This window comes from Oncorhynchus keta, chromosome 1 (assembly GCF_023373465.1).
Source record: "Oncorhynchus keta strain PuntledgeMale-10-30-2019 chromosome 1, Oket_V2, whole genome shotgun sequence".
In the NCBI taxonomy this organism is placed as follows: Eukaryota; Metazoa; Chordata; class Actinopteri; order Salmoniformes; family Salmonidae; genus Oncorhynchus; species Oncorhynchus keta.
This window is the reverse complement of record NC_068421.1, coordinates 81,384,405-81,409,318: the sequence shown is the minus strand read 5'-3', so window position 1 is coordinate 81,409,318 and position 24,914 is coordinate 81,384,405. Positions and strand designations below refer to the sequence as shown.

The 24,914-nt window shown below is 44.6% G+C and overlaps 1 protein-coding gene across 1 annotated transcript in view; it reads left to right on the top strand.

Moving 5' to 3' along the window:
- The window catches only part of ddah1 (dimethylarginine dimethylaminohydrolase 1), a 134,942-nt gene that overhangs the window by 79,539 nt on the left and 30,489 nt on the right, over positions 1-24,914 (top strand). The window contains exons 2-3 of the mRNA XM_052462083.1: positions 22,590-22,689; positions 24,050-24,123. Coding sequence (XP_052318043.1) covers positions 22,590-22,689; positions 24,050-24,123 — 174 coding nt within the window. The remainder of the gene's footprint in view (positions 1-22,589; positions 22,690-24,049; positions 24,124-24,914) is intronic.

Below are 24,914 nucleotides of genomic sequence, written 5' to 3'. Positions count from 1 at the left end.
CAACACGATCCCATTGTGGCACCGAGATGTTGCAGCTTTGCCGAATGTTCAAGGATGCGCTCCTCGACTCCTCTGACAGGGGTACCTGCTCCTGCTGACTCCATGGGTGGTGTGAAATTCTGTCAAGGTTGTGCGCTACTGGTACGAAGTCAGGTGCAAGAGAGCAGTGAGTTGTGATCAGGCACACTTTTATTTTGCAAAAGCACAAAAGACAGACGCAACTGCGTCAAAAATTATCCAGCTACAGTCAAAAGTCAATAAGCGCGAAAACATTCACAAATATACAAATGTATGACAAATACATACAACAGGTCAAAATACGATACCCGGGGGAAAACCAGTCTGGCGCATCACACTAAACCCATAACAAAACAATTTCACACAAAGACATGTGGGGAGAACAGAGGAATAAATACATGCAGTGTGATTAGGGAATGTAAACCAGTTGTGCAGGGAACAAGACAAAACAAATGGAACAATGAGAAAATGGAACGGCGATGGCTAGAAAGCCGGTGATGCCGAACGCCGCCCGAACAAGGAGAGGCGCCGACTTCGGTGGAAGTCGTGACAGGCCCTCACTACATATTCGTCACCAAACCCACTGGCTCCAGGTCATCTATTAGTCTTTGCTAGGTAAAGCCCCTCCTTATCTTAAAACTTCTTCGATATAGGGGACGCTCTTTTAATTTTTGGATAAAAAAAAACGTTCCCGTTTTAAACAAGATATTTTGTCACGAAAAGATGCTTGACTATGCATATAATTGACAGCTTTGGAAAGAAAACCCTCTGACGTTTCCAAAACTGCAAATATATTATCTGTGAGTGCCACAGAACTGATGCTACAGGCGAAACCAAGATGAAATTTCAAACAGGAAAAGCCCCAGATTTTGAAGGCGCTGTGTTCCAATGTCTCCTTATATGGCTGTGAATGCGCCAGGAATGAGCCTACGCTTTCTGTCGTTTCCCCAAGGTGTCTGCAGCATTGTGACGTTTTTGTAGGCATATCATTGGAAGATTGACCATAAGAGACTACATTTACCAAGTGCCCGCTTGGTGTCCTCTGTCAAAATTATTGCGTAATCTCCAGCTGCGTGTATTTTTCCATTTCCTTCAAAGGAGAAACCCAACTGCCACAAATGATTTATCATTGAATAGATATGTGAAAAACACCTTGAGGATTGATTCTAAACAACGTTTGCCATGTTTCTGTCGATATTATGGAGTTAATTTGGAAAAAAGTTTGGCGTTGTAATAACTGAATTTTCTGGGTTTTTTCTTAGCCAAACGTGATGAACAAAACGGAGCGATTTCTCCTACACAAATAATATTTTTGGAAAAACTGAACATTTGCTATCTAACTGAGAGTCTCCTCATAGAAAACATCCGAAGTTCTTCAAAGGTAAATGATTTTATTTGAATGCTTTTCTTGTTTTTGTGAAAATGTTGCCTGCTGAATGCTAGGCTTAATGCTATGCTAGCTATCAATACTCTTACACAAATGCTTGTGTAGCTATGGTTGAAAAGCATATTTTGAAAATCTGAGATGACAGTGTTGTTAACATAAGGCTAAGCTTGTGAGTGAATATATTTCTTTCATTTCATTTGCGATTTTCATGAATAGTTAATGTTGCGTTATGGTAATGAGCTTGAGGCAATGATTACGCTCCCGGATACGGGATTGCTCGACGCAAGAAGTTAAATATACCAGCAGGTATATTTCACTGGTCATCCCCAAAGCCAACACTTCCTTTGGCCACCTTTCCTTCCAGTTCTCTGCTGCCAATTACTGGAAAGAATTGCAAAAATCACTGAAGCTGGAGACTCATATCTTCCTCACTAACTTTAACCTGTCCAGGACTGGGAACCCCAGGATTTAGGATTTTTTTCTGAATTTATTTGCAAATTATGGTGGAAAATAAGTATTTGGTCACCTACAAACAAGCAAGATTTCTGGCTCTCACAGACCTGTAACTTCTTCTTTAAGAGGCTCCTCTGTCCTCCACTCGTTACCTGTATTCATGGCACCTGTTTGAACTTGTTATCAGTATAAAAGACACCTGTGCACAACCTCAAACAGTCACACTCTAAACTCCACTATGGCCAAGACCAAAGAGCTGTCAAAGGACACCAGAAACAAAATTGTAGACCTGCACCAGGCTGGGAAGACTGAATCTGCAATAGGTAAGCAGCTTGGTTTGAAAAAATCAACTGTGTGAGCCATTATTAGGAAATGGAAGACATACAAGACCACTGATAATCTCCCTCGATCTGGGGCTCCACGCAAGATCTCACCCCGTGGGGTCAAAATGATCACAAGAACGGTGAACAAGAATCCCAGAACCAGACGGGGGGACCTAGTGAATGACCTGCAGAGAGCTGGGACCAAAGTAACAAAGCCTACCATCAGTAACACACTACGCCGCCAGGGACTCAAATCCTGCAGTGCCAGACGTGTCCCCCTGCTTAAGCCAGTACATGTCCAGGCCCGTCTGAAGTTTGCTAGAGAGCATTTGGATGATCCAGAAGAAGATTGGGAGAATGTCATATGGTCAGATGAAACCAAAATAGACGGTATTGGTAAAAACTCAACTTGTCGTTTTTGGAGGACAAAGAATGCTGAGTTGCATCCAAAGAACACCATACCTACTGTGAAGCATGGGGGTGGAAACATCATGCTTTGGGGCTGTTTTTCAAAGGGACCAGGACGACTGACTGTAAAGGAAAGAATGAATGGGGCCATGTGCTGTGAGATTTTGAGTGAAAACCTCCTTCCATCAGCAAGGGCATTGAAGATGAAACTTTGCTGGGTCTTTCAATATGACAATGATCCCAAACACACCGCAACGAAGGAGTGGCTTTGTAAGAAGCTTTTCAAGGTCCTGGAGTGGCCTAGCCAGTCTCCAGATCTCAACCCCATAGAAAATCCTTGGAGGAAGTTGAAAGTCTGTGTTGCCCAGCAACAGCCCCAAAACATCACTGCTCTATAGGAGATCTGCATCGAGAAATGGGCCAAAATACCAGCAACAGTGTGTGAAAACCTTATGAAGACTTACAGAAAACGTTTGACCTCTGTCATTGCCAACAAAGGGTATATAACAAAGTATTGAGATAAACTTTTGTTATTGACCAAATACTTATTTTTATGAATTTGCAAATAAATTCATTAAAAATCCTACAATGTGATTTTCTGGATTTTTTTCTCATTTTGTCTGTCATAGTTGAAGTGTACCTATGATGAAAATTACAGGCCTCTCTCATCTTTTTAAGTGGGAGAACTTGCACAATTGGTGGCTGACTAAATACTTTTTTGCCCCACTGTATTTATATTTTTATTGCTATGATGGTTATTTTATTTTCATGACAGTCTTCAATTGTAATCATTGGTTACAAGGCTATACAGTAATTGTGCCAGCCTTAGTACCTAGTGCCTTCACATTCTAGGCCATTTTTAGAACTTCTCTTTTTTAAAGATCAAAGGACCTTCAAAGGCATTATAGTCAGAATTGATGTCCCCCTTTTGAAGTTATCTTCTTTGGTACTATGGCCTACATGGTTGTCGTAAAAACCCTTCTGGTCACAGAATGTATCATTGTGTCAGTAGGATTTAATAGAGCCTATTGAAAGTGAATGCAAGCCATGTGTCTCCTGTAAAGAGGCCTGTTAAAAGTTGGAGTGACTGACCGCTGTGTGTGTGTGTGTGTGTGTGTGTGTGTGTGTGTGTGTGTGTGTGTGTGTGTGTGTGTGTGTGTGTGTGTGTGTGTGTGTGTGTGTGTGTGTGTGTGTTCACCCTCCCTGATGGGCTGACTGTTATTTTTGATTGGGCAGAGGCGGGGGGCTCGTAGAGGGGTAGAGAGGTGTTGGAGGGATAGAGAGGTGTTGGAGAGATGTAGGAGGGGTGGAGAGATGTAGGAGGGCTAGAGGGGTGGGAGGGGTAGAGAGGTGTAGGGGGGGTAGAGGGGGTACGAGGGGTGTAGGGGTACAGTCCCTGGTGGTCAAGGCAATACAGGAAGGAATCCAACAGACTAAAACCTCTTTGTTCTGTCTGAGTTAGAGTAGAGTTACAAAGAGGCAACCCATACCCTCTCCCACACACACACACCTTCCACAAACCCTGTTGCCACCCCTCTCTACTTGCTATATTTGTGGAGCTGTCAGAGCACAGTGTGAATGTAAAATGTGTGAAATGGCTAGCTAGTTAGCGGGGTGCACGGTAATACTTTCCAGGTCAATGCCCAAACAGTTCGAGCTTCTAACCTTAAAAATTAATCTCTCCAGAAATAAATATCTCACTGTTATAGACCCCCCTCAGCTCCCAGCTGTGCCCTGGACACCATATGTGAATTTATTGCCCCCCATCTATCTTCAGAGTTCGTTCTGTTAGGTGACCTAAACTGCGATATGCTTAACGCCCCGGCAGTCCTAAAATCTAAGCCAGATGCCCTCAATGTCACAGAAATGATCAAGGAACCCACCAGGTACAACCCTAAATCCGTAAACATGGGCACCCTCCTAGATATTATCCTGACCAACGTGCCCTCCAAATACACCTCTGCTGTTTTCAATCAGGATCTCAGCGATCACACTTCTGTGGGCAGGCCTTTCTTATCGACCTGGCCCAGGTATCCTGGAAGGATATTGACCTCATCCCATCTGTCAAGGAGGCCTGGTCATTCTTGAAAAGTAATTTCCTCACCATCTTAAATAAGCATGCCCCTTTCAAAAAATAGTCTGGAAGAAGAGTTTACAGTCTAACCAGACACCTAGGTATTTGTAGTTGTCCACATATTCTAAGTCAGAGCCGTCCAGAGTAGTGATGTTGGACAGGCGGGCAGGTGCAGGCAGCGATCGGTTGAAGAGCATGCATTTAGTTTTACTTGTATTTAAGAGCAATTTGAGGCCACGGAAGGAGAGTTGTATGGCATTTAAGCTTGCCTGGAGGGTTGTTAACAGTGTCCAAAGAAGGGCCAAAAGTATACAGAATGGTGTCGTCTGCATAGAGGTGGATCAGAGACTCACCAGCAGCAAGAGTGACATCATTGATGTATACAGAGAAGAGAGTCGGTCCAAGAATTGAACCCTGTGGCACCCCCATAGAGACTGCCAGAGGTCCGGACAGCAGACCCTCCAATTTGACACACTGAACTCTATCAGAGAAGTAGTTGGTGAACCAGGCGAGGCAATCATTTGAGAAACCAAGGCTGTCGAGTCTGTCGATGAGGATGTGGTGATTGACAGTCTAAAGAGTCTAAAGCCTTGTTCAGATCAATGAATACGGCTGCACAGTAATGTTTCTTATCGATGGCGGTTAAGATATCGTTTAGGACCTTGAGCTTGGCTGAGTTGCACCCATGACCAGCTCTGAAACCAGATTGCATAGCGGAGAAGGTATGGTGGGATTCGAAGTGGTCGGTAATCTGTTTGTTGACTTGGCTTTTGAAGACCTTAGAAAGGCAGGGTAGGATAGATATAGGTCTGTAGCAGTTTGGGTCAAGAGTGCCCACCCCTTTGAAGAGGGGGATGACCGCAGCTGCTTTCCAGTCTTTGAGAATCTCAGACGACACGAAAGAGAGGTTGAACAGGCTAGTAATAGGGGTGGCAACAATTTCGGCAGATAATTTTCGAAAGATAGGGTCCAGATTGTCTAGCCCGGCTGATTTGTAGGGGTCCACATTTTGCAGCTCTTTCAGAACATCTACTGACTGGATTTGGGAGAAGGAGAAATGGGGAAGGCTTGGACGAGTTGCTGTGGGGGGTGCAGTGCTGTTGACCGGGGTAGGGGTAGCCAGGTGGAAAGCATGGCCAGCCGTAGAAAAATGCTTATTGAAATTCTCAATTATAGTGGATTTATCGGTGGTGACAGTGTTTCCTATCTTCAGTGCAGTGGGCAGCTGGGAGGAGGTGTTCTTATTCTCCATGGACTTTACAGTGTCCCAGAACTTTTTTGAGTTTGTGTTGCAGGAAGCAAATTTCTGCTTTTCGAACTGCCTGTGTATATTGGTTTCTAGCTTCCCTGAAAAGTTGCATATCACTGGGGCTGTTCGATGCTAAAGCAGAACGCCATAGGATGTTTTTGTGTTGGTTAAGGGCAGTCAAGTCTGGAGAGAACCAAGGGCTATATCTGTTCCTGTTTCTAAATTTCTTGAATGGGGCATGCTTATTTAAGATGGTTAGGAAGGCATTGTTTTTAAATAACCAATATCCTCTACTCACGGGATGAGATCAATATCCTTCCAGGATACCCCGGCCAGGTCGATTAGAAAGGCCTGCTCGCTGAAGTGTTTCAGGGAGCATTTGACAGTGATGATTGGAGATCGTTTGACCGCTGACCCATTACGGATACAGGCAATGAGGCAGTGATCTCTGAGATCTTGGTTGAAAACAGCAGAGGTGTATTTAGAGGGCAAATTGGTTAGGATGATATCTATGAGGGTGCCCGTGTTTACGGCTTTGGGGTGGTACCTGGTAGGTTCATTGATAATTTGTGTGAGATTGAGGGCATCAAACTTAGATTGTAGGATGGCTGGGGTGTTAAGCATGTTCCAGTTTAGGTCGCCTAGCACCACGAGCTCTGAAGATAGATGGGGGGCAATCAGTTCACATATGGTGTCCAGAACACAGCTGGGGGCAGAGGGTGGTCTATAGCAGGCGGCAACGGTGAGAGACTTTTTCGAGAGTTGGATTTTTAAAGTAGAAGTTCAAATTGTTTGGGTACAGACCTGGATAGTAGGACAGAACTCCGCAGGATATCTTTGCAGTTGATTGCAACACCGCCCCCTTCGGCAGTTCTCTCTTGTCTGAAAATGTTGTAGTTAGGAATGAAAATTTCAGAATTTTTGGTGGTCTATCTAAGCCATGATTCAGACACGGCTAGAACATCCGGATTGGCAGAGTGTGCTAAAGCAGTGAATAAAACAAACTTAGGGAGGAGGCTTCTAATGTTAACATGCATGAAACCAAGGCTATTACAGTTACAGAAGTCATCAAAAGAGAGCGCCTGGGGAATAGGAGTGGAGCTAGGCACTGCAGGGCCTGGATTCACCTCTACATCACCAGAGGAACAGAGGAGGAGTAGGATGAGGGGCTATAAGCTGTGAGAATTGGTCGTCTAGAATGTCTGGAACAGAGAGTAAAAGGAGGTCTCTGGGGGCGATAGAATAGCTTCAAGGTATAATGTACAGACAAAGGTATGGTAGGATGTGAATACAGTGGAGGTAAACCTAGGTATTGAGTGATGATGAGAGAGATATTGTCTCTAGAAACATCATTGAACCCAGGTTATGTCATCGCATGTGTGGGTGGTGGAACTGAAAGGTTGGATAAGGTATAATGAGCAGGGCTAGAGGCTCTACAGTGAAATAAGCCAATAAACACTAACCAGAACAGCAATGGACAAGGCATATTGACATCAAGAGAGGCAAGCTTAGCCAAGTGATCATAAGGGTCCAGTGAGTAGAGAGGTTGGTTGGGGTCACGGCGATTCAGACAGCTAGCCGGGCCATCGGTAGCAAGCTAGCATAGGATGGAGGTCTGTTTTTAGCCACCTCGTGCGTTTCCGTCTGTAGATTAGTGGGGTTCTGTGTGGTAGAGGGGATCAATTCAATTGGCAAAATAGATATAGTGACCCAAGAAAAATGGTCCGATAGACCTATTCAGATAGCAGCCGATAAGACAGCTAACGATAAGCGGGCATTCAGGTAACGTCGCGATGGAGGGGCCAGTTGGATAACTCCCTCGGGCAGATAACGTCAGTAGTCCAGTCGTGAAGGCCCGGTGGGGCTCCGCAACGGCAGTAAAACGGGTCCGGATAGGTGATTGTGTCCCAGGGGGGGCTGATGGAACGCTTCAGCTGGCTAGCTCCGGAATAATTTATGTTTGCTCCGGGATTGACGTAAACAGCAGGAAAGCCTAGTGGTTAGAGCGTTGGACTAGTAACCGGAAGGTTGCAAGTTCAAACCCCCGAGCTGACAAGGTCCAAATCTGTCGTTCTGCCCCTCAACAGGCAGTTATCCCACTGTTCCTCGGCCGTCATTGAAAATAAGAATTTGTTCTTAACTGACTTGCCTAGTTAAATAAAGGTTAAAAAAATGTTTTTAAAAAGCCAATAGTCACACGGATAGCAGCTTGCTAGCTGCGAGATCCAGGTGTAAATGTCCAGAGCTATATAGATAGAGTGCTTATGAAATAAAAAAGTATTATTATTACTAGTTTGTTAGAAAGACTCGTTCCCAGTGTGGAAGGGTAGTTGACTCATTCCCAAGAGGGAGGGGTAGCGAGGGAGGGTGTGAGTGAATCACTTTGACAGAAAACAAACAAAGTGAACGTCCTTATTGTGGAGCCCTTAACAAAGCCAGTCTTCAACATGGTGTATCTAATGATAGTGACAGAAAAAACGCCTTTCTCTCTCAATGCTCTGAATGCCAGGGCAGATGCCTGAGCTGTTATAGCAGCTGCCTTGATACAGTTGAAAACAAACTCTACGTTTGACTAACAAGAGATATAATGGTCCCCTTCTTGCCTAACACCCCAGGGGGTTGGAGCGTTAATGGTAACACCAAGGGGATGGGACTGAAATGTACCCCCACCCGGGTGAGATTGGTGGGGGGTGGGAGGGGGGCTACCTGCTGGTTCACTCTGGCTCGCTTGGGTAACAGGGTGGAGGGTGGAACATAACAGAATAGAAGAGAACATAGGGTGGCACAGAGAACTCTACCTTGCCAAGTCTCTCAAGTGCCCCCCTCCCCCTCTCTCTCTCCCTCTTTCTGGTCTGTCTGTCTCTCTCTCTCTCTCTCTCTCTCTCTCTCTCTCTCTCTCTGGTCTGTCTCTCTCTCTCTCTCTCTCTCTCTGGTCTGTCTCTCTCTCCCTCTCTCTCTCTCTCTGGTCTGTCTCTCTCTCATCCTCTGTCTCTCTCTCTCTCTCATCCTCTGTCTCCACCCCTTCTCTCTCTCTCTTTTAACCATATCTCCCTGTAACTCTAACTCTGAGAGTTTTCTATGTGAGGTTCCTCAGACCTAAAGTCAGTGTCTAGCACAACAATCCACACTCAGACCATAATGTACCATAATGTACCCACGCCCTCCATAGTACTCTGGCCCGCCATAAGTGTGTCAGCCTCACAGGTTGTTTGAATATCCTGGGAGTCCAAATGAAACCGGTCTGGTAGCAGTCGGCTCTGGTCTGCCTCCTAAATGGCACCCTTTTCTACTCAAATCAAATTCCATTTGTACTGCACTACCTTTGACCAAAGCCATGCCCTCTGCACTATATAGGAAAATGTAATGCAATTTTGGACAAAGCCTCAGTCTGGCAGTGGTTGGATCTGGGTCTCTGGCTCTAGCTAGCTTCCTCGCCTTTTCTCTGCTGTTGAGCCAGGTGGCCAGATCTCCTATGGAGGTTGCTCTGCTCTGCTGTGAAGTTCTAGATGAAAATACTGTTCCTGCTTTACTTTGACCTACTTCTCAAAGATGGATGTAATCCCTAAACTGATGGTTGTGTTAAGAAAGAGAAAGAGAGAGAGGAGATAATGGAGGACTTGGTTAACTTAGCCGCAGCTATCTTTCCAATGTATTCCGCTGGGATTTGTATGGATACCGACCTGCCTGGCCTGGACAAGGCTTTGAGAGGTTATTTTCATTAGACTGTTGTTCCTTTGTTAGCAGGTTGTGTTCTATAACGCAGTTCACTGCAGGAATGGGACATTTTACTATAGTTACAGAAGCTGGTCATATAGTACGCTATTTATGGAACACAAAGCAGGGCATAAAGTATGATATTTATGCAACACAAATATAATTGATACAGTAATATGTGTGCACATGCATTTCGTTTTGTGTGAGAGAAAGTGAGATAGCTCGGCAGCTGTGTTGGTGTAATGGAGAGTTAGATGTTAGAGGGGACAGTTCAGAGCTGTGTTGGTGTAATGGAGAGTTAGATGTTAGAGGGGACAGTTCAGAGCTGTGTTGGTGTAATGGAGAGTTAGATTTTGGAGGGGACAGTCCAGAGCTGTGTTGGTGTAATGGAGAGTTAGATGTTAGAGGGGACAGTCCAGAGCTGTGTTGGTGTAATGGAGAGTTAGATTTTGTAGGGGACAGTCCAGATCTGTGTTGGTGTAATGGAGAGTTAGATGTTAGAGGGGACAGTCCAGAGCTGTGTTGGTGTAATGGAGAGTTAGATGTTAGAGGGGACAGTCCAGAGCTGTGTTGGTGTAATGGAGAGTTAGATGTTAGAGGGGACAGTTCAGAGCTGTGTTGGTGTAATGGAGAGTTAGATGTTAGAGGGGACAGTCCAGAGCTGTGTTGGTGTAATGGAGAGTTAGATGTTAGAGGGGACAGTCCAGAGCTGTGTTGGTGTAATGGAGAGTTAGATGTTAGAGGGGACATTCCAGAGCTGTGTTGGTGTAATGGAGAGTTAGATGGTCATCAAGGTAACAGTGTCCCTGCCAGGGTCTTATTAGCCCTCACTAACACACTCACCCTAGCTCCTGCTGCTAAGTGAATGCGTTCGTATTACCCTCAAGGCCAGGTATGCAAATTCCGAGGGAACCACTCAGTGAGAATCATTGACCATAGCAAACCTCTGGACAAACTGTGATTGAGTCCTTAAAGAGTGTATGCCTTTAAAAAGCAATGGATCCCTTTGAAAATGGCCTATGTGGTATTGATATAATTCAGAAACAGTTATTCTAGTGTCAGAATTAACTACAAATGTAAATAGGATCATTTTGGTCATAAAGACAGTCTCGTCTAATATGGGTTGAGTTTTGATTTGATGATGTCCATTTGCCCACTAACATGGGGTGAACAGCTGTGGTGATTGCTCTGTATCCAATAGCATAGACCGTGAGACAGACCTGCCCAGTAGCTCCGACTTTGTTTACATAAGACAAAACGTTGCACAGTTTTTACATGAGAAATACTGCACCAAACACATCACTTACATGTAAAATTGTGCAACTAAAACATGCTCTGCAAAAAAAGTTAAATGACAGAATTCTTTAGTTATCTTATATTTATACTGGGAATTTTGAGGAGGTAAAATAGGCTACAGTGTCTCATGAGTGACAAACATCATTGACCAAACGTGGAATGGTCAGGAAACACACCTCCAAGACTGAAATCTTGTTTTGTTTCATGAGCAACATAAAAACATGTTCAGTGGGCTCTTTAAGGCTCTCTGTTACTCCTATCATCACTGAACAGAGATCAGTCGTCTCTCTGGTTCTTCCATGACGTCAAATATGTACTAAAAGGATCTGATAACGTTATCCTGATGGATAGCGTTAGGTAGCTTTGTCATTAGTGTTTTCCTACTCCGATCAGCATTCCCATTCCATTCTGTGAACTTCCTTCTTTGCATTAGTCCTATATGTTCATACTCATCTGTGTTCTGGGATTAGGAAGGGTGCAATTACTGCCAGCAATTTGGGGCATTCCTGCATCTGCAGGAACCCTTCTTTATACTTCTATTAGTACATTTTTAAGCTAGTACTGGCGGGAGGCAGGGACGCTCCTGTACAATAGATGCCGGTAATGCACCATAACGCCCACATGCCCACATGCAGGAACACTCAGAATTGTGGGCCACAATCACACACTGTTGCTGGGATGTCAAGCCAAAGCACTAAATCAAATCAAACTTTATTTGTCACATGCACCAAATACAACAGATGTAGACCTTACCATGAAATGCTTACTTACAAGCCCTTAACCAATAGTGCAGTTCAGGAAGAGTTAAGAAAATATTTACCAAATAAAGTAAAACATAAAGTAACACAATAGTATAACAATAACGTGGTTATATACAGGGGGTACCGGTTCCGGTCAGTGTGCGGGGGTACAGGTTAGTTGAGGTAATTTGTACATGTAGGTAGGGGTAAAGTGACTATGCATAGATAATAAACAATGAGTAGCAGCATGTGTAAAAACAATGGTTGGGGGGGGTAAAAAAAAGAAGGTTTTGTCATGCCCTTGTCTTGACTTTGGCCTGGGGGTAGGTTTATGACAGTCATAAATACCTCTTCCCTCCTTTTTCCTCTCTCTACCCTACTGATGTTACATTTGCAAAACCCTTGGTTAACATAGAGATTCTGGGAACATCAGAAGGTGGGGGGAAATTAACTATATTCTGGTAATCCGACCAATTGAACATATGCGGTGGTATTTAATGAATATGATGTCAGTTCGGTTGTCATCTGAGACATTCTCATCAATGATAAGATGACATAAACTCTACAGTGGAAAGTCTACACATTAGAGTTATCGGATTCACATGGAATTGTTGTTCAATTTAAATGTTTGAATATGAAATTATTTGTGATGGGATTAAATGTGATTTTAGCTTCTAAAATGTGATTTTAGCTTCTAAAATGTGATTTTAGCTTCAAAAATGTGAGATTTGGGTTTCCATAAGGTTAGGGCTCTGCTCAATCAGTGGCCCGCCCCTGTGAAGAGACATGGGCTATAAAACTTTTCAAACACGCCCTCCTCTCCCTTCCTATATAAAGCCTTGACGACAATATAACCTCCTGTTCCGAGGATGTGAGGATGACTTTGAACTCTTATTCAATACAGAAGTGATACCTCCTAGCCGTTGAGTTAGCAACAGCCGCTGCAAACGCAGGTTAGGAAGGAACAGGCAGAGTATGCCGTCTACCACACAATGACGGTACTACAACGTATCCAATTTACCAGCAGAGACATTCTTCAAAGGACAAAGGACTCAGTTGGGCAACACGGCCTTCCATCTACCACAAACCTACCGAAGCGCAGCTCAGAGTAAATATTTATTGCATTTTCCTTATCCAAATGGGTGGTAATTTAGAATGCATAACATACTGTATTTACGATAGCACAGCTTCGCCCTTTGTCCCTCAGTCTTCCCGCTCTTTCACTCAAACCCAGCCCCTTTTCTTTTGTGTAACCAGCTGTCATATCTGTTCCGCCCGCTAGGGACGTTTTCCTTTATGACATCATTTGTAATCAAGTTATGATTAATTATGTGTATGTGTAATTCTGTGTGATTAGTTAGGTATTTAGCAAATAAATAATTAAACCCAATTTTGTATTGCTGATTCAACTTGTTAGCCAGGGTTCGTGCAGATAACCAAGAATTTACAACTTTCAGATGAGACTGAATTAAGGTGAGGATTAATATTGACTGCTATTGATGTAAAATATTACTAGGTCTTTAAGAGTTTATTCGGAAGATAACAGCTCTATAAATATTATTTTGTGGTGCCCCGACTCTCTAGTCTGATTAGCTCAATCAGGTAATATTAATTACAGAGAAATTATTTTATAGAATAGCATGTCATATCACTTAATCCGGCATAGCCAAAGACCTCTTCACGACTGTCTTGGTGTGTTTGGACCATGATAGTTCGTTGGTGATGTGGACACCAAGGAACTTAAAACTCTCTACCATTGATGACACGTGAACTTGACTTTTTTATTCCAATGGCCATGTTTCGACTATTAGTAGCCTGGTCCCACATCTGTTAGTGATGTCATGCATGACAGTGACCATAGGAGTTGTCAAGGCAGCACAAACAGATCTGGGACCAGACTAACTAGGGCCTCAGTCCAAAATACCATGCTGTTAATACTAAGTGTCATCACAAGCCAATCACAGAGTACAATCTCAGCGTACAGTACATATATACAGTTGAAGTCGGAAATTTACATACACCTTAGCCAGGTACATTTAAACTCAGTTTTTCACAATTCCTGACATTTAATCCTAGTTAAAATTAGGATCTCCACTTTATTTAAGAATCTAAGATGTCAGAATAATAGTAGAGAGAATGATTTATTTCATATTTTCTTTCTTTCATGACATTCCCAGTGGGTTATACATTTACATACACTCAATTAGTATTTGGTAGCATTGCCTTTCAATTTCAACTTGAGTCAAACATTTCGGATAGTCTTCCACAAGCTTCCCACAATAAGTTGGGTGAAGTTTGGCCCATTCCTCCTGACAGAGCTGGTGTAACTGAGTCAGAATTGTGGGCCTCCTTTGCTCGCACACGCTTTTTCAGTTCTGCCCACACATTGTCTATGGGATTGAGGTCAGGGCATTGTTATGGTCACTACCTTGACTTTGTTGTCCTTAAGCCATTTTGCCACTTTGGACAACTGGTCAGGCACCGTGTTATGCGGTGGAGCGCACAGTGTCTCCAGTGCGTGTTCACAGCCCGGTGCGCTACATTCCAGCTCCCCGCATTGGACCGGCTAGAGTGGGCATCCAGCCAGGACGGATGGTGCTGGCTCAGCGCGCCTGTCCTCCAGTGCGTCTCTTCGGCCCAGTGCGTCCTGTGCCAGCGCCCCACATTTGCCGGGCGAAAGTAACCATCCAGCCAGGATGGGTTGTGCCGGCTCTACGCTCGAGACCTCCAGTGCACCTCCACAGCTGTCTATCATTGTCTCTGATTGGGAATCATATTTAGGCAGCCTTTTTCCCACCTGTGTTTTGTGGGTAGTTGTTTTCTGTATAGTTTATGCACCTTACAGAACTGTTTCAGTTCTCCCTCATGTTTATTTTGTTCGAGTGTTTTGTGATCTAATAAAATCATGAACACTTACCATGAACACTTGGTCCAATCGTCATTGCGACAAGAGCTGTGACAGGTATGACGGCTGCGTGGTCCCATGGTGTTTATACTTGCTAGTGTACTATTGTACAGATGAACGTGGTACCTTCCGGCGTTTGGAAAATGCTCCCAAGGATGAACCAGACTTGTGGAGGTCTACAATTTTTGTTCTGAGGTCTTGGCTGATTTCTTTTGATTTTCCCATGATGTCACGCAAAGAGGCACTGAGTTTGAAGGTAGGCCTTGAAATACATCCACAGGTACACCTCCAATTGACTCGAATGATGTCAATTAGCCTTTCAGAAGCTTCAAAATCCATGACATAATTTTCTGTAATATTCCAAGCGGTTTAAAGGCACAATCAATTTAGTGTATGTAAACTTCTGACACACTGGAATTGTGATACAGTAAAATAATCTGTATGTAAACAATAGTTGTAAAATGACATGTGTCATGCACAAAGTAAATGTCCTAACCAACTTGCCAAAACTAAAGTTTGTTAACAATAAATTTGTGGAGTGGTTGAACAACAAGTTTTAATGACTCCAACCTAAGTGTATGTAAACTTCCGACTTCAACTGTATCTGAGTCTAGTTAAAGGCAGCCCAAGAATCTTGGTAAGTAGCCGTTGTAACCACCCCCCTTTCATCCCTCTCTGAGATCGTCCTCATGGCAGGCAGTGACCTGGGGAATTCTGTCATTGACCCACCTGCCACCACTAACACTGTTGAGTAAAGTGTAACTTATCTGCAGGAGTTAACTTCATTACATGAGACTGTGTGGTGTGTTATGTTGGCCCCATGGAGCGTGGGACACTGTTACTGGGGGTAGAATGGGGTAGGATGACTGGGGGAAGCGGGGCTCTGGAATACCGGCCAAGGCTCTGGAATGTCATTGTGTTCTTCATTCCTATTCGAAATGTTCCAAGTTCTATCTGGCTGATGGTTCTTTTTAGCAATTAGATGCGATATCACTGCTGGGTCCAGAGTGTTCCAGGCAAGCAGGACAAGAGGGGGGTCTATACAAGCCCAGAGAAAAGGCTCTCCTGTCCTTTCTGCTCTCTCTGCTCCATCTCCCCTGTCTGCTCTGCCCAGGAACGGGAGGAATGTTGGCAGGCGGGGCCAAGAACAGAACATCTAAAACCCCCTCATGAATTTTAAAAGGTCTTTCTCATTCAAAGCAGAGCCTGGCTCTCAGCGTGTGGCCCTGGGCAGGGCGGGCCGGGCGGTGTAGCAGAAGAGTGGGTAGCGGCCGGTTGGAGAGTGGAGCTGGCACCCTCTTTACATAACATATTGGGATATTGGGTGTCCCAGGCCTGGGAGATAATGGCCACTCACTCCGTCTGTGCGGCTAGGCTATCCAGATGGATTCTTGGCCCTGCCGTGCATGTCTGGAGAGAATGGGTGGAACAAGAGAGAGGGAGACAGAGAGAGACTGAACATTATAGAAGAGGGTTCCATTAGTTAGGCCAACAGTTGACCTTGTGCAGTTTAATGGGACTTATGAATGAACAAACAAATAACCTAGTTATATGCAGGTAGACATAGCCTCTTTAATTCAGCCAGAGCGTTAATGTGAGTGCATCAGGGTGTACGAGCTGGGAAGAGAAGAAGCCTATTGGAACAGAGCAGAGGGATTGTCGGCCTCAAAGTTTTTTATTTTATTTAGTCTAAGTAGCACCATGTCTGCTGAGCCTTGCAGAGGCCTAGTGGAGGCTTAGCAGCATGCTAATTGTTTTAGTCCCTGGACCAAATAGTACCCTATTCCCTATGAAGTACAATGCTTTCGATCAGGGCCCATAGGGAATAGGGTGCCATTTGGGACGTCACCCTAGCCTCGTCTGCATGCTGATAGGCGCGCTACGTCAATCACCGTTATTTACAGCACCAACAGGTCTGTCTGCTGGAACGCCCATAGGTAATTATGACACACTGCAGTGTGTGCGCGTGTGCGCGTGTGTGCGTCGAGACAAGCCATTCTACTCCCGGCCTTCTGCTATCTGCCAGAGAAACAGCAACCATTGAGATGCATTCTGAGCTGAGGCCTAGTTAGAGAGGTGGGTGGATGCTCAAGGCTCACACAATGGAGGTGTTTCCAGCTTTTCTGGCAAGAGGAGACCAAGGAAAGACAGAAATAAACATAAAATATTACTAGAGGAGGGACACAGTAAAGACTTAATAGAATCTACTTTTATTAACACTCATTTAACAATTACCTCATAAATGATGTGTGACTATAGCTTGGTCTTTAATCCATTAGCGACTGATTTTCATGTGAATATTCTCAAATATGCATAAAGAAAATACCACTGGTGGGAAAATGTGCATGTTTCCACCAAACGGACTTGTCGCAGATAAAAAATTGGTGCGTGATGACGTAGTGCTCACGTAGTGCTCACTTCAGTTTTCATATATTGAATAAAAATATGTTGTGTTAAACAGGAAATGTGCCTACTCTGGTGTTGGCAAGTTTGCTCGACTGTAACGGATCTCTTCGTCGTCTGACGACGAGTATGAAATATCGGACCAATACACAGCGTGGTAAGTGTCCATGTTCATTTATTAACTGAACACACAAAACAAAAATACTGAAGTGAATGGAAGAAACTAAAAACAGTTCTGCAAGGTGACATACAGAAAACAACCACCCACAAACAAGAGTGGGAAAACAGGCTACCTAAGTATGGTTCTCAATCAGAGACAACGATTGACAGCTGCCTCTGATTGGGAACCATACCAGGCCAAACACATAGAAATACAAAACATCAAATGCCCACTCCAACTCACGCCCTGACCAACCTAAAATAGAAACATACAAAAGGAACTAAGGTCAGGGCGTGACATCAACAGCTCGTAGAGATGTCCGGGAAGTCTAGTCTACATGATGAGATTATCAGGGATAAGACCATATCGTATTTGTCAAATGGCAGTCAAGCATCAATCATCTATCAGCAGAATAAGACCATTGATATTTATTGGAAAGGAGCAACAAGATCACCACCCTGTGAAATTCATCATCGTTTATTTAATCTGTAGCCTGGTTTCCCAAGTCGTAGTGAGAGAACCACACACCAGTTTACTTCCATACTGTGGTTATTATATCAATAGTTGCGCATTAAGGAGTTTCCACTGCCATTTTTGGCATAATACATTTTACTGACACGAAAAGATCTCACCATGTCGAATGAACAAATGATCTGTCGGCAGTTATAAAATTGTACCAAAACTCCCAGTTTCCATCACAGCTGTCTTGATTTTTTTTTAATATGCTATGACTTTACTCACATAAAAACTGTGGATAGAATCATGGTTATATATAGTCAGTAATATTAGTCCAATACGAACTGCTGTTAAGGGGGTACTACATTCTGGCAACTCATGGATACCATTGTTATGTCTCTGTGTGCAGTATGAATGAAGTTAGAGGTATTCACGAACCAATGCTAACTAGCATTAGCGCAATGACTGAAAGTCTACAAGTACATTCGCATTTGACTCTGGTTATGTAGAAAAACTTAATTGCCAGAATCTTAAGTACATTTTTGACAGCAGCCATTCTGTGAGCCATTCAAAATGATGAGGAGTTATGTTACGTCAATCACCATTAGTTACAGAACAGGTCTGTCTGCTGGAACACCCATAGATAACTATGACACATTCTCTGTCTGCTGGAACACCCATAGATAACTATGACACACTGTCTGTCTGTCTGTCTGTCTGTCTGTCTGTCTGTCTGTCTGTCTGTCTGTCTGTCTGTCTGTCTGTCTGTCTGTCTGTCTGTCTGCTGGAACGCCCATAGATAACTATGACACACGCAAAATCGGCAGTGTATCAAATACTTGTTCTCCCCACTGTAGCTATGACACACTGTCTGTCTGTCTGCATGCGTAGACCTGATCATTAGTTGGTGGGTTGACGGATATTCGTGTAGGCTGCAGCTGTGATTGCAATAGCAGAGGCTCCAGTCCAGTCAGAGTGCCACATGGGGAGGCAGAGGGGAAGGTAAAGGAGAGGGGCAACTGCATTGGTGGAGGCTCGTCAGCTGCAGGGGAATGGTGGAGTAGGCTGGTCAGCTGTAGGGGAATGGTGGCGTAGATTGGTCAGCTGTCGGGGAATGGTGGAGTAAGCTGGTCAGCTGTAGGGGAATGGTGGAGTAGGCTGGTCAGCTGTAGGGGAATAGTGGAGTAGGCTGGTCAGCTGTAGGGGAATGGTGGAGTAGGCTGGTCAGCTGTAGGGTAATGGTGGAGAAGGCTGGTCAGCTGTAGGGGAATGGTGGAGTAGGCTGGTCATCTGTAGGGGAATGGTGGAGTAGGCTGGTCAGCTGTAGGGTAATGGTGGAGTAGGCTCGTCAGCTGTAAGGGAATAGTAGAGTAGGCTGGTCAGCTGTAGGGGAATGGCGGAGGAGGCTGGTCAGCTGTAGGGGAATGGTGGAGTAGGCTGGTCAGCTGTAGGGGAATAGTGGAGTAGGCTGGTCAGCTGTAGGGGAATGGTGGAGTAGGCTGGTCAGCTGTAGGGGAATGGTGGAGTAGGCTGGTCAGCTGTGGGGGAATGGTGGAGTAGGCTGGTCAGCTGTAGGGGAATAGTGGAGTAGGCTGGTCAGCTGTAGGGTAATGGTGGAGAAGGCTGGTCAGCTGTAGGGGAATGGTGGAGTAGGCTGGTCAGCTGTAGGGGAATGGTGGAGTAGGCTGGTCAGCTGTAGGGTAATGGTGGAGTAGGCTCGTCAGCTGTAAGGGAATAGTAGAGTAGGCTGGTCAGCTGTAGGGGAATGGCGGAGGAGGCTGGTCAGCTGTAGGGGAATGGTGGAGTAGGCTGGTCAGCTGTAGGGGAATAGTGGAGTAGGCTGGTCAGCTGTAGGGGAATGGTGGAGTAGGCTGGTCAGCTGTAGGGGAATGGTGGAGTAGACTGGTCAGCTGTAGGGGAATGGTGGAGTAGGCTGGTCAGCTGTGGGGGAATGGTGGAGTAGGCCAGGGTGGGTAGCTGGCTTAGCAGGTTGACTAAGGGGTATGGACTCATTTTAAAGTTGAATCTTAACCCCTTGTTGCGCTTTCTCCATCCTTAAACCGCAAGGAAGGAAAGAGTAGTGAGATATAGAGAAATGGAGATGAAACTGAATAAAGGGAGATGTTGACTTATGTGATTTCGCTCCCTACACAATATAAGGCCACAGAGAGGGAAAGTAGACCTACAATCTTAGGGAAATTCCTATTAATCTCAATTACTATTCATCTCAATTCCTATTCATCTCAATTACTATTCATCTCAATTGTAGCTGGTGTTGCCACTGATAACCTTCTAAAGGAAACAATGTCTGGTCCAATTCCAATAGCTATTTTCCTTGCTGACCATTAAGAATTGACTTCATAGTATCTACCTATAGGGAGGTGCAAGGGAGGACGTGTGTGTGTGTGTGTGTGTGTGTGTGTGTGTGTGTGTGTGTGTGTGTGTGTGTGTGTGTGTGTGTGTGTGTGTGTGTGTGTGTGTGTGTGTGTGTGTGTGTGTGTGTGTGTGTGTGTGTGTGTGTGTGTGTGTGTGTGTGTGTGTGTGTGTGCGCGTGCGCGTGTGCGTGTGCGTGCGTGCAAGTCTATGTGTGTGGGAGTGTAAGAAACTACATGTTTGTGTTTTCTGTGCGTGGCCCGCATGACAGGCTACCTGGGTGACCTCATGGCTTGGCCCAGGTGTCAGCTAGGCTGAGGTCATGGTGAGATAGAGGCCTGTGGAATCTCGATGGTCCTAGTTCCCTGGGGACCCCAAAAACAGACTGGGTGGTCAGAGCCCTCACGGCCAGACGATACTGACCCAGTTCACCTTCAACTGGTATTCTTCTACAGAGAGAGAGACACATACACACACACACACACACACCACACAGTTGACCCAGAGAATGCCCCAGGAACACTTTGACTTAGATGGATTGTTTTTTAATCCTCCAACCCTTTTTAGGTTAGTGTTGGTCTCCTCTCCATGTACCCCTCTTTCCAGAGTCACGGCCTCATAAAAACTTTAACATACTTCCTGTGTTATGACTTCGTGGATCGCTAAGATGATGTAATGATGATCTCTTGGACAGACTGTTTTGGTTTTATTGTCGTGCTTCATAACAAGAACCTGGCTCTGCTGTCTGATCATCTGCCTTTTAACGCTCATATTTTACATGATATGTAATGATGATATCATCGTAATTCCTTTCTGTGAATGAACGCTATTTGTTGGGCTGTGGGGCTACCCTCAGTATGTATATGACCCATGTGATGTCATTGAGAGCTCTACTGTTGGTGTGTGTTGTAATGTAATCTCATTACAATGTAATCTCAGCTCTTTGCAGTAGAGATTGATGGCATGCAGTGAATGTTTTGTGTGCGGGTACCTGTGTGTTAACCATGTGTGTCTCTCTCTGTGTGTTAACCATGTGTGTCTCTCTCTGTGTGTTAACCATGTGTCTCTCTCTGTGTGTTAACCATGTGTCTCTCTCTGTGTGTTAACCATGTGTGTCTCTCTCTGTGTGTTAACCATGTGTGTCTCTCTGTGTGTTAACCATGTGTGTCTCTCTCTGTGTGTTAACCATGTGTGTCTCTCTCTGTGTGTTAACCATGTGTGTCTCTCTCTGTGTGTTAACCATGTGTGTCTCTCTCTGTGTGTTAACCATGTGTGTCTCTCTCTGTGTGTTAACCATGTGTGTCTCTCTCTGTGTGTTAACCATGTGTGTCTCTCTGTGTGTTAACCATGTGTGTCTCTCTCTGTGTGTTAACCATGTGTGTCTCTCTCTGTGTGTTAACCATGTGTGTCTCTCTCTGTGTGTTAACCATGTGTCTCTCTCTGTGTGTTAACCATGTGTGTCTCTCTCTGTGTGTTAACCATGTCTCTCTCTCTGTGTGTTAACCATGTGTGTGTGTCTCTGTGTGTTAACCATGTGTGTCTCTCTCTGTGTGTTAACCATGTGTCTCTCTCTGTGTGTTAACCATGTGTGTCTCTCTCTGTGTGTTAACCATGTGTGTCTCTCTCTGTGTGTTAACCATGTGTGTCTCTCTCTGTGTGTTAACCATGTGTGTCTCTCTCTGTGTGTTAACCATGTGTCTCTCTCTGTGTGTTAACCATGTGTGTCTCTCTCTGTGTCTTAACCATGTGTGTCTCTCTCTGTGTGTTAACCATGTGTGTCTCTCTCTGTGTGTTAACCATGTGTGTCTCTCTCTGTGTGTTAACCATGTGTGTCTCTCTCTGTGTGTTAACCATGTGTGTCTCTCTGTGTGTTAACCATGTGTGTCTCTCTCTGTGTGTTAACCATGTGTGTCTCTCTCTGTGTGTTAACCATGTGTGTCTCTCTCTGTGTGTTAACCATGTGTCTCTCTCTGTGTGTTAACCATGTGTCTCTCTGTGTGTTAACCATGTGTGTCTCTCTCTGTGTGTTAACCATGTGTCTCTCTCTGTGTGTTAACCATGTGTGTCTCTCTCTGTGTGTTAACCATGTGTGTCTCTCTCTGTGTGTTAACCATGTGTCTCTCTCTGTGTGTTAACCATGTGTCTCTCTGTGTGTTAACCATGTGTGTCTCTCTGTGTGTTAACCATGTCTGTCTCTCTCTGTGTCTTAACCATGTCTGTCTCTCTCTCTGTCTTAACCATGTCTGTCTCTCTCTGTGTCTTAACCATGTCTGTCTCTCTCTGTGTCTTAACCATGTCTGTCTCTCTCTCTGTCTTAACCATGTCTGTCTCTCTCTGTGTCTTAACCATGTCTGTCTCTCTCTGTGTCTTAACCATGTCTGCCTCTCTCTGTGTCGTAACCATGTCTGTCTCTCTCTGTGTCTTAACCATGTCTGTCTCTCTCTGTGTCTTAACCATGTCTGTCTCTCTCTGTCTAAACCATGTGTCTCTCTGTGTCTTAACCATGTGTCTCTCTGTGTCTTAACCATGTGTGTCTCTGTGTCTTAACCATGTGTCTCTGTGTCTTAACCATGTCTGTCTCTCTCTGTGTCTTAACCATATGTGTCTCTCTGTGTCTTTGTGTATTCTAGACAGCGACCATACGGCAGACCCTGAAGGAGCTGGGTCTGAACATCGTTGACATGTCTGATGAGAACGCCACTCTGGACGGAGGGGACGTCCTTTTTACAGGTACACCACCATATCCCATCAATAAAACACTATTATCACCATTACCTGCCAAGGCCAGTGCCACTACCATAATTGATCACTATGGAAACTGCTATATTCAGTGAACTAAACATTTATGACCACTTTATCATGCAAATGATATGACCTATCACCACAGGGGTGTGATTAAAATTGTTCAGAATAGTTTTAACTCTGAATAGTCAAGTAGTTGATGTGACCTGAACTAAAATGGCAAATTACAAACTGACTGGCTGTCTGGTACCATTTTTATGCATGATTGAAAATGGTTCTCTCAAATGGAAAAGAAGCCTCCCCCCACACACACACGCACAAACACACACACGCACGCACGCACGCACGCACGCACACACACACACACACACACACACACACACACACACACACACACACACACACACACACACACACACACACACACACACGCACAAACACACACCATCTCATTTCATCAGCTGCCTTGTTCCACATCAGGCATCTCACAATAAACCTGATGAGAGCAGAGGTAGAGAAACCGAGGTCTTTATAATGTTCCCTCTCTGTATGTTCTGTATCAGTTGTGCTGCCTTGCCTGTGAATCTAGTGTGGTTCATTCTGTATGCTGTTTAGGGCTTGGAAAAAGCTCTAGAACACTTAATTGAGTTTCTAGACGTTGGCTCTCTCTCCGTGGTGTGTTCCTCCCATCTCATCCAACTGAAATGGGTTTCACATGGCAGGCAGGGCTAAAAACATTTCCTCTTGGCAACGGCGTCGCTAATGGATCATTTGTAAAAGCTCAGCAGCTACGCCCATTCGCTATGCTCTGGAGTGGTGAGCAAAACGTTCAGGCCTGTAAGGGGTGTGTAACTGGTGGCAGAGAAGTCAGACGCAGAAGAGCAGAACTGGGTAATAACCAGAGCAGTTTAATATACCAAACCACCGGCATCCAGAATAACAACGTATGGGTACAAAACCCATCACGCACCAGACAACAATGTGCACAAGCACTTACAACAAACAATTCCGCACAAAGACATGAGGGGAACAGAGGGTTAAATACACAACACGTAATGAGGGAATGAAAACCAGGTGTGTGGGAAAACAAGACAAAACAAATGAAAAATGAAAAATGGATCGGCGATGGCTAGAAGACAGGTGACGTCAACACCGAACAAGGAGAGGAACCGACTTCGGTAGAAGTTGTGACAAGGCCACTCTTGTTTCTATCTTTCTATCTATCTCTCTCTGTCTGTCTATCCGTCTGTGTCTCTCTTCTCTTCCTCCTTTCTCTCTCTATCTGTTTATGCCTCTATTTTCTCTCGCTCTCCATACTGACCACAGGTTGTTGTCTGTTTTTCCTCAGGTAGAGAATTCTTCGTGGGCCTTTCCAAACGGACCAATCAGAGAGGAGCTGAGATCCTGGCGGACGCGTTCAAGGTGAGTGAGAGCAGACTAGAGCAGTACACCCTGAGATTATTCAGAATTACTTTCTGTGTCATCAAACCACCATTAGTGAGGTAATCCTGGTGTCATTCAGGGGTCTCGAGGGCCACAGGGCATTCTAATCAGCTATTGATTAGACGACAACCTCTCAATGATCAGCTATGAAAAGCCAACTGACATTTACTCCTGAGGTGCTGACTTGTTGCACCCTTGACAACTACTGTGATTATTAGTATTTGACCAGGCTGGTCATTTATGAACATTTGAACATCTTGGCCATGTTCTGTTATAATCTCCACCCGGTACAGCCAGAAGAGGACTGGCCACCCCACATAGCCTGGTTCCTCTCTAGGTTTCTTCCTAGGTTTTGGCCTTTCTAGGGAGTTTTTCCTAGCCACCGTGCTTCTACACCTGCATTGCTTGCTGTTTGGGGTTTTAGGCTGGGTTTCTGTACAGCACTTTGATATACAGTATCAGCTGATTTAAGAAGGGCTTTATAAATATATATGATTTGACATTGATTAGTTGGCAAACCTGGTGTATCAGGAATCTATGGTTAGTTAATGAGATGAATTGATTGAATTAGTACCAAAGAGAAACCAGAGAAGGCCTGCACATACTGTACTGAGATATTAGAGGACTGGAAGATCAGTGCATATACTCTAGGTAGAAGAGGGTCATTCAACCCCAGTCTCCTTAACACACACACACACAGTCAGAAGGCCTTTGCTGACTTGTAAGGCCATGGGGTCCTGGAGAGTTCAACCCCCAACAATAATCTGAAT